This window comes from Pristiophorus japonicus, chromosome 4, assembly GCF_044704955.1.
Source record: "Pristiophorus japonicus isolate sPriJap1 chromosome 4, sPriJap1.hap1, whole genome shotgun sequence".
Classification (NCBI taxonomy): domain Eukaryota; kingdom Metazoa; phylum Chordata; class Chondrichthyes; family Pristiophoridae; genus Pristiophorus; species Pristiophorus japonicus.
In genome coordinates this window covers 161,604,458-161,615,330 of record NC_091980.1, presented here as the reverse complement: position 1 = coordinate 161,615,330, position 10,873 = coordinate 161,604,458, and the positions used below count along the sequence as shown (strand labels likewise).

Below are 10,873 nucleotides of genomic sequence, written 5' to 3'. Positions count from 1 at the left end.
GGGTGTTATTCAATCGTCATTAATAGGATAGTTTCAAAGCCATGCACAAGTAATGATTTACTATGAATAAATTATTATAATTCAATTAATAATAAAGATAATAATAAATATAAAAATATTGAGTTACTCCTTTAATAGATCAGTGAGCAAGTGCATGGTTAGCTTTGGTCATACGCCAGATAGTGTAGAGAGGCTGGGTTATTTTCCTGGTTTGTGCTCAGCTAGTTTTGCTCAGCCTTGGCGGTAATAGGAGTTACCAATTCTGGTCATTTTGTACACAGTGATATCCTTGACTTCTAATCTGTTAGCACTTGATCTCACTGTCGGTTGGCTCGTGAGAAAACAGTTAGTCAAGTTTCCACTCCTACCCGCTAGCTAATCACTCTAACTAGGAAGCGTGCGCAGCTCAGCTCTGGCATCCCCATAATTAATTAGCTCGCTTACATTCTCTGGATATTCAGGCATGGCTACCAGAATTGGTAGCTCGTATTCCGGCATTTCATTTCGATAGCAGAGGACTGCCGACGATTGTGAAAGATTATGAGTCATATGATGGAAAGGCTCAAAAGGGGAGGGCGGCGGAGGGGAATCATAATTTAAGAAAAACTTTGATTCTGATTTTGAAGAACAAGCAGAAATAGTGAGGCCTTCTCATGAATCCTATTGCCAGGGTCAGTGAGCAGTAGATTTTAATCTTTAGGTTAGGAACCAATCCTCAGGTCTTGCATTAATTCTGGTCATTTTATACACAGTGATATCCTTGTCTTCTAACCTGTCAACTATCAGGCAGTTAAAATATTCAGGTAGTAGCACCTCGTGGAAAGAAAGCGAACCATTTCCCTTCCGGAATGCGGAAGAGAGATAAATTGTGGTTCCTTGTTTGGCGAGATAATGCAGTGTTCTTATTAGCGAAGAGTAAGTAACTGAGCTATAAACAATATCCGAACCCAGGACGAAATCATAGTCGGCAGGAAAGTTAGTGTGGTCTTCACCCCAAGTCAGGGAACAGACTTTTAAACGCTGTCTGCTGGCAGAGGGTACGTTGGTGGAGATATTGTGTTCTATTTGCTGCAGTATGTTTGGTTGATCGGTCATGGTAACTGCTCCCCCTGCCAAGAAGAAGAAATAATTATCCATCTACATTCATGGTTTAGTCTTAATAACATTTTGATGCTACTTGGTGATCATAGAGGAAAAAAGTGACGGTTTCCAAAAAAGGACGGTAGGTCTGTGAGTAAGTATTGTTCGAGACAGTAACAGACTCCAGAAATCACTCGCAGACAGGAATCTGATCCAAACAGCACGCCCCACATGGCACTCCACACAAAGGTGGGATTGGGAGGATAAATGTGCTGAGAGGAATCTAAATTGTCTGGATTGTCTCTGGAGCATCCGCGATGCTGAGGATGTCGGGAATAGCATATTTAGTGAGTTGGTCACACTGCAGGTAAAGATTTCAAAGGCAGATAGGGAATGGGTGACCATTAGGAAGAACAGTGGAAGGAAGATAGTGCAGGGGTCCCCTGCGGTCACCTCCCTCCAAAATAGATATACCACTTTGGATACTGTGGGGGAGATGGCTCATCAGGGGAAGGCAGCAGCAGCCTAGTCCACGGCACCAGGGCTGGCTCTGCTGTACACGATGGCAGGAAAAAGAGTGGGAGAGCTATAGTGATAGGGGATTCTACTTTAAGGGAAATAGATAGACGTTTTTGCGGCCGCAAACGAGACTCCAGGATGGAATGTTGCCTCCCTGGTGCAAGGGTCAAGGATGTCTCATAGCGGCTGCAGTGCATTCTGGAGGGGGAAGGTGAACAACCAGCTGTCGTGGTCCATATAGTTACCAACGATATAGCTAAAAAACGGGATGAGGTCCAACAAGCTGAATGTAGGGAGCTAGGAGCTAAATTAAAAAGTAGGACCTCAAAGATAGTAATCACAGGATTGCTACCACTGCCACGTGCTAGTCAGAGTAGGAATTGCAGGATAGCTCAGATGAATATGTGGCTTGAGGGGGAGGGATTGAAATTCCTGGGACATTGGAACCAGTACTGGGGGTGGTGGGACCAGTACTAACCGGACGATCTACATCTGGGCAGGACCGGAACCGATATCCTAGGGGGAGTGTTTGCTAGTGCTGTTGGGGAGGGTTTAAACTAAATTGGCAGTGGGTTGGGATTCTATGCAGGAAGGCAGAGGGAAATAAAAAGGGGGCAGAAGCAAAAGGTAGGAAGGAGAAAGGCAAGAATGGTGGGCAGAGAAAACAAGGGCAAAAATCAAAAATGGCCACATTGCAACAGAATTCTCAAAGGAAAAAGAGTGTTAAAAAACAAGACTGAAAGCTCTGTGTCTCAATGCGAGGAGCATTCGTAATAAGGTTGAAGAATTAACTGCACAGATAGATGTTAATGGATATGATGTAATTGGGATTATGGAGACATGGCTCCACAGTAACCAAGGCTGGGAACTCAATATCCAGGCGTATTCAATATTCAGGAAGGATAGACAGGAAGCAAAAGGAGGTGGGGTAGCGTTACTGGTTAAAGAGGAGAATAACGCAATAGTAAGGAAGGACATTTGCACCGATGATGTGGAATGTATAGCGGTAGAGCTGCGAAACACCAAAGGGCAGAAAACGCGAGTGGGAGTTGTGTACAGACCACCAAATAGGAGAAGGGAGGTTGGGGATGGCATCAAACAGGAAATTAGAGATGCGTGCAATAAGGGTGCAGCAGTTATCATGGGTGACTTTAATCTACATATTGATTGGGCTAACCAAACTGGTAGCAATACTGTGCAGGAGAATTTCCTGGAGTGTACAAGGGATGGTTTTCTAGACTAATAAGTTGAGGAACTAACCAGAGAGCATGCCATCCTAGACTGGGTCTTGTGTAATGAGAGAGGATTAATTAGCAATCTGGTCGTGCGAGGCCCCTTGGGGAAAAGTTACCATAATATGGCAGAATTCTTCATTAAGATGGAGAGTGACACAGTTAATTCAGAGACTAGGTTCCTGATCTGAAAGAAAGAAAACTTCGCCGGTATGAGACGTGAATTGGCTAGGATAGACTGGTGAATGATACTTAAAGGGTTGACAGTGGATAGGCAATGGCAGATATTTAAAGATCACATGAATGAACTACAACAATTGTACATCCCTGTCTGGCGTTAAAATAAAAAAGGGAAGGTGGCACAGCCATGGCTAATAAAGGAAATTAAGGAAAGTATTAAATCCAAGGAAGAGGCATATAAATTGGCCAGAAAAAGCAGCAGACCTGAGGACTGGGAAAAATTTAGAATTCAGCAGTGGAGGATTAAGGGTTTAATTAGGAAGGGGCAAATAAAGTATGCTTGCAGGGAACATAAAAACTGACTGCAAAAGCTTCTATAAATATGTGAAGAGAAACAGATTAGTGAAGACTAATGTAGGTCTCTTGCAGTCAGAATCAGGTGAATTCATAATCAGGAACAAGGAAATGGCAGACCAATTGAAAAATATTCTGGTTCTGTCTTCACTAAGGAAGACACGAATAACCTCCTTAAAATACAAGAGAACCAAGGGTCTAGCGAGAAGGGGGGACTGAGGGAAATCCTTATTCTCAGAAAATGGTATTAGGGAAATTGAAGGGACTGAAGGCCCATAAATCCCCAGGGCCTGATAGTCTGCATCCCAGAGTACTTAAGGAAGTGGCCCTAGAAATAGTTGATGGTCATTTTCCAACATTTCATGGACTCAGGATCTATTCCTATAGTTTGGAGGGTAGCTAATGTAACCCCACTTTTTAAAAAAGGAAGGAGAGAGAAAACAGTGAATTATAGACTGGTTAGCCTGATATCGGTGGTGGGGAAAATGCTGGAATCAATTATTAAAGATGTAATAGTAGCACATTTGGAAAGCAGTGACAGGATCGGTCCAAGTCAGCATGGATTTATGAAAGGGAAATCATGCTTGACAAATCTTCTAGAATTTTTTGAGGATGTAACTAGTAGAGTGAACAAGGGAGAACCAGTAGATGTGGTGTATTTGGACTTTCAAAGGCTTTTGACAAGGCCCCACACAAGAGATTAGTGTGCAAAATTAAGTCACATGTATTGGGGCTAATGAATTGACGTGGATAGAGAACTGGTTGGCAGCCAGGAAGCAAAGAGTGGGAATAAACGGGTCCTTTTCAGAATGGCAGGCAGTGACTAGTGGGGTGCCGCAGGTTTCAGTGCTGGGACCCCAGCTATTTGCAATATATATTAATGATTTAGAAAAAGGAATTGAATGTACTAGCTCCAAGTTTGCAGATGATACTAAGCTGGGTGGAGGAAGCTAAGAGGCTGCAGGGTGACTTCAACATGTTAGGTGAATGGGCAAATACATGGCAGATGCAGTATAATCTGGATAAATGTGAGGTTATCCACTTTGATGGCAAAAACAGGAAGGCAGATTAATATCTGAATGCTGTCAGATTAGTAAAAGGGGAGGTGCAACGAGACCTGGGTGTCATGGTACATTCGTCATTGAAGATAGGCATTCAGGTACAGCAGGCAGTAAAGAAAGAGAATGGCATGCTGGCCTTCTTAGCGAGGGGATTTGAGTATAGGAGCAGAGAGGTCTTGCTGCAGTTGTACAGAGCCTTGGTGAGACCATACCTTGAGTATTGTGTGCAGTTGTGGTCTCCTAATCTGAGTAATGACGTGCTTTCTATAGAGGTTGTGCAGCGAAGGTTCACCAGACTGATTCCTGGGATGTCAGGACTGACATATGAGGAAAGATTGGATCAGCTAGGCTCAAAGTCATTGGAATTTAGAAGAATGAGAGGGGATTGCTTAGAAACGCGTACAATTCTGACGGGACTGGACAGGTTAGATGCAGGAAGAATGTTCCCGATGTTGGGGAAGTCCAGAACCAGGGGCCACAGTCTAAGGATCAGGGGTAAGCCATCTAGGACCGAGATGAGGAGAAACATTTTCACCCAGAGAGTCGTGAACCTGTGGAATTCTCTGCCACAGAAAGTTGTGGAGTCCAGTTCGTTGGACATATTCAAAAGGGAGTTAGATGTGGCCCTTACGGCTAAAGGGATCAGGGGTATGGAGAGAAGGCAGTGGTGGGGTACTGAGCTTGCATGATCAGCTGTGATCATATTGAATGGCTGTGCAGGCTCGACGGGCCGAATGGCCTGATCCTGCATCTATTTTCTATGTTTCTATGTTGCAGGTCAAGGTAAAATTAAATCGATCATACAAAAAAAAACGTTTTTTTAAAGGACATGGAGAAGATAATCGATCTATCTTGCCCCACTCACCCTTTCCAAAAATGATTTACGACTGCAAGATCTGACTTCCACGAGAGCAGGGTTCTTCATCATTGACCCAAATCCTGTTCCTGCCGAGAGTGCGGTACGCACGCGCTGTCAGCAGAGGTCACCTTATGGCGATTAGCAGCAGGATTTCACCCTCCCTAATCCGGCGACATAGGCAGTGTTGCGATGGATGAGTTAAGGCAGGGGCGGATGGGGCAGTCACCCGGGGCCCAATCCTAGAGTGGGCCCATACAGGGTTGGACTAATGATAAGGGTAAACAGTATTGACATAAGTAAAAATCATTGACAATTTTTGCCGACAAAAGTATAGAAAAAGACCAAAGGAATGTTATACATATAGTGGCCTCTGTGGAGGAAATGGAATGCAATTGAGAAATGATAGTCTTTCAAAAAAATTGCGCTGCCTTGTTCTAAATTGTTGTCACTGTCGTTTTAGTTTCGAAATGTAAGTTTTTTTTGATTAAAGCATTGTTGTTTACTGTTTGTACAGAGTTTCTTCGAGATAGCGGATTGATTCTTTGGAAACATAACAAAATATTAAATGAGCATCATATTATCAATGAGAACATAATGTGGGACATAGATCTGACCTGACCTAGACGTGATGCATACTCACTATAGTGCCCTGTGATTTAGCTCACTTATTTACTGCAGGATGTGAATGGGAGTAGGGAGCGCATGGCTGGGTTCTGCCTGGGGCCCAAGGCATCCTTAATCCGTCCCTGGGTGTGGCAGCTCCCCTAGCAACTCGTTTTTTTTCTAGTAAAACGTTAATTTAAAAATTCAATCAATTTGTTTTTTAATCAACATTTGACTGTAGAAATACATTCAGGGTTGTGCCATAATAATGTGTAGTACGAATTTCAACCACTTGAGGCGGTTAGAAATTGTCTTGCCCATAAACATTCCACGAGTGACAGAAAAACGTGTTGTTACATTTCATAGAATCATATGACACAGAAGGAGGCCAGTCGGCCCATCATGTCTGTGCTAATTAAAAAAAAACTAATCAGTTAATCCCACTCCTCTGCTGTTTCCCCAGAGCCCTGGACATTTCGCAATTTCGACTATATAACCACGATTTGAAAGTTACTAATAAATCTGCGTTCATGTTGTGTGAAGCAGATCATATCATAACCTGCATAAAAATTATCTTTATTTCTCCCCTGGATTGTTTTGCCAATTATCTTAAATCTGTGTCCTCTGGTTACCGACCGTTCTGCCAGTAAAAACAGTTTCTCCCAATCAAAACACATTCGTAATTTTAAACTACTTTATTAAATCACTTCTTGATCTTATCTGCTCTAAGAACAACCCCAGCTTCTCTACTCTCTCCAGATCACTAAAGTCCCTCATCGCTGGCAAATCTCCAGTGCAGCTGTCCAATGCCTTGTCATCCTTTTTAAAGTGTGGTGCACAGAACTGGACACAATATTCTAGCTCTGGCCTTATTATTGGTTTACAATCGTTTACCACAACGTCTTTGCTTTTGAGCTTTATGCCTCTATTAATGAAGCAAATGGTCCCTTCTGTTTTAGCAGCTTTTTCAACTTCTCCTGCAATCTTCAAAGATTAATGTATGTAAACCACGCGTCTTTGTTTTCCTGCACCCCTTTTACAATTGTATAATTTATTTGATATTTGCTACCAGTTTATTCGACCAGAATTATTTATTTCGCAGTAAGACCTCAGAAATACTGAGCCTTTCGATTTGGGGATTGAAATAAACGAGATTTTTGAATAATTGCATCAAGAACACGGATAAAATGGATCAGGAAGGAATTTGCTTTTCAGCTTGTGCTGATGGGACCTAGTCATTTCCACTAACAGTCTTCATAATTCAGCTTTCCATGCATATGTCTATGAATGCTTATCATGCAGTTGTGACTATTAAAATAATTGATTAACGATTCACATTACCATTAGGTCTCCGAATCTTGTACTGGCTTAGTCAATTTTAAATCCACAATTTCATGAAACTTCGTGTTGGATTCCCCGTATCTGGGACTTTATTTTTTTTAATCATACTTTCTATCCTATATAGATCTGGGTCATCAGATGCAACGTTCATGAACTGCATTTATAGAAGATGGAAATGCCATCTGCCAACAGAAAATGGGCACTGGGTATTGGCAAGGTTTACGGGGTTTCAAATGCACTAACCTGAGCACATAGCTAGCGCCATATTTCAATGTTAAATACATGGGAGGAAATAGATGAGTTATTTTCGTTTCCTCTGATAAGCACATTTGGAATCTTATTGTAGATCATTTATATTCTCTATGAAATTATTATTTAACAAACGAAAATTCAGAATAAATACTTGCAAGCAAGAGAGAAAATAGCAGAGGCTCTGACCATCATTTTCAAATCCTCTCTGGCTACAGGTGTGGTGCCAGAAGGCTGCAGGACTGCCAACGTTGTACCGTTATTTAAAAAGGGAGAAAGGAAAAGACCAGGTAATTACAGACCAGTCAGCCTCACCTCTGTGATGGGAAAATTATTGGAAACAAATCTGAGGGATAGTATAAATCTTAATTTAGAAAGACACGGGTTAATCAAAGACAGTCAGCATGGATGTATTAAGGGAAGGTAGTGTCTGACTAAATTGATTGAATTTTTTGAGGAGGTAACAAGGAGGGTCGCAGAAGGTACTGCGTTTGATGTAATGTATATGGATTTCAGCAAAGCTTTTGATAAGGCCCCACATGGTACACTAGTCACGAACGTCATAGCCCATGGGATCCAACGCAAAGTGACAAGTTGGATCAAAAATTGCCTCAGAGGCAGGAAGCAAAGTGTAATAGTAGATGGATGTTTTTGTGACTGGAAGACTGTTTCCAGTGGGATTGTACAGGGCTCAGTACTTTTTGTGGTATATATCAACTATTCAGACTTGAACATAAGGGGTATGAATAAAGAAGTTTGCAGATGATACAAAAATTAGCCGTGTGGGTGATAATGATAAAGAAAGCTGTGGACTGCAGGAAGATGTCAATGAACTAGTCAGGTGAGTGGAATAGTGGCAAATGGAATTCAATCCAGAGAAGTGTGAGGTAATGCATTTGGGGAGGGCTTTAAGGCAAGGGAATACACAATAAATGGTAGGACTCTGAGAAGTGTAGAGGAACAAAGGGACCTTGGAGTGCATGTCCACAGGTCCCTGAAGGTAACAGAGCAGCTAGATAATGTAGTTAAGAAGGCATACGGAATATTTGCCTTTATTAGCTAAGGCATAGATTATAAGAGCAGGGAGGTCACTGTGTAAATCATTAGTTATGCCACAACTGGAGTGCTACATGCAGTTCTGGTCACTACATTAGAGGAACGATGTGATTGCAGTAGAGAGGGTACAGAGGAGATTTATGAGGATGTTGCCTGGACTGGAGAATTTAAACTATGAGAAAAGATTGAATAGGCTGAGGTTGTTTGCTCTGGAACAGAAAATGATGAGGGCAGACCTGATTGAAGTGTACACAGTTATGAGGGTCTTAGATAGAGTGGATAGGAAGGATCTGCTTCCCTTAGAGAGGGATCAACAACTGGGGGCAAAGATTTAAAATCATCGGTAGGAGGTTTAGAGGGAATTGAGGGGAAGTTCCTTTACCCAGAGGGTGGGGGGGGGGAGACTTGAACTCACTGCCTGAAAGGGTGGTAGAGGCAGAAATCCTCACCACATTTAAAAAGTACTTGCATATGCACTTGAAGTGCCGTAATCTTCAAGGCTATGGACCAAGAGTTGTAAAGTGGGATTAGGCTGGATAGCTCTTTGTCGGCCGGCATGGACACGATGGGCCGAATGCCCTCCTTCTGTGCTGTAAATTTCTAGGATTCTATGAATTCTATGTGCTAATGGAGGGACGATTAATCATATCCGCCATCACTCGGGCGTACAGCAAATCTTCTTTCCAGATATATACAAGCTTTGTGATTATTACCTTTCTGATGACAACAAAATGTAAGTCAGTTACAATTCCATCTTTAACTCACCAAGTAGGGTTACTAAAATTCCCACAATTCCAGTGCCCGACCCCAGCTCAATAACTTTCTTCCCAGAAAAGTTGATGTTCTCCTTCTCAAAGTACCGGCAAAGAGCAAGCCCCTGAAAATATTGAATACATGTGTACGCTGCGGTTAACATATTCAGAAAATGATTCAAAACATTGTGTTCCAAAACCTGCTGCTAATCAAGAAACAGAAATGAGTCTAAAGACATCGCTGCAGAAATAAAAGAACTGTTGGCATCCGGGCACTTTTATTAAACGTGGGCGTGGCACCTCCGCCCACCGACTCTCTCGGCCAACCAGCAGTGCAATCAAAGCTGTACCGATGACTCGGTGTGACTGCAGCATCTCGTTGAGGCACTGAGTTTCAAATAGCACGAAGGTTCTAAGTTCCATCGCTGGTGTGCACTGCTTTAAACACCGTCGTGAATACTATCCAATGACCTTGACCAAAAGTAACGATAGGTTTGGCCTGAGCCACAAAGTCACAGCTTCTATTGACTTGCCGCCTCAGGCCTCACCCGCGCAGAATGGCCATGTCGGCCGAGGAATCAGCGGGTGGATTCTGGAGCGGCATGGGTCAGCAACTCCAGGAGCGGGGTAAATTGGAGGGTGCAAATATAAAACGCTCCACGAGCACCAGTGAGGGCAGATTGTTTAATAAGCTTCACGCGCTTCTAAATTTTATTATGAACAAGACTTGGGAATAATTAGGTGCCCGTGAAAATTGATTGTTCAGTTTAAAATTTCTCTGAGAGTTTCACGTTCCAGCCAAGCACAGGACGGACTGTGGACAAGATGTCGGTAACCTATATTAAAAGCGTCAATTTCTGGGACAGAGAGGGCGATTACAAGCCCCCTACAACAGAAAACTGATAAATATATATATATATAAGACGCGACAGGCCGGCTTTTTCTCTGTTCGGCAAACGCAGCGAACTTACAGCATCCCAGACATAAGCCGATACGCCCAGATTACCGCCCATATTTCGAGCGATCTTTAAACTGTATCCGCAGAACTCGAAGTTGTCTTGGTTGAGACAGCGAGTCGAAGCGCGATCCTTCTCCTTTGTGGCATCATCGCTAGGATTATCCTGGCACAGGGCTGTGGTCATCCTTTCCAATCTACCTCTGGAATCCCCTTGATGGATCTCTGTGATCAGCAATGGGCTCCGGGCGTCGAACTGAAGCAGGAACTTGCATTTATATAGCGCCCCTCGCGTCCTCGGCACGCCCCTAAATCTCCTCACAGCCAATCATATGTCATTACTTTTGTTATTCAATCAAACATGTAAGTCAATTTTGCGCAGCACAAAGTCCCACATTTATGAGTTAACTGATCAGATAATTCATTTTAGCGATGTTACCGGGAGAATTCCGCTGCCCCGTTTCAAATCATGCTGCCGGTTCCGATACGCCTATAAAGAGAGCCCCTCGGTTTAATATCCCAGGACCAATAAGAAAATACCACCAACAACAGCGCACTCTCTCCCTCGACTGCAGTGGGACCTTTTCCTAGATTACCTGTTCAGGATCTGCCTGAATTTGAGCCAGCTCAGA

At 43.0% G+C, this 10,873-nt stretch overlaps 1 protein-coding gene across 1 annotated transcript; it reads right to left on the bottom strand.

The window, feature by feature from the left end:
• Positions 1-696: 696 nt before the first annotated feature.
• LOC139262714 (EEF1A lysine methyltransferase 3-like) lies at positions 697-10,428 on the bottom strand. Its single transcript, XM_070877867.1, has 3 exons — positions 10,258-10,428; positions 9,300-9,411; positions 697-1,109 (listed from the first exon to the last, which is right to left on the bottom strand). Exons 1-3 carry the CDS (start codon positions 10,426-10,428, stop codon positions 697-699), a joined length of 696 nt encoding a protein of 231 aa, XP_070733968.1.
• Positions 10,429-10,873: the final 445 nt, after the last annotated feature.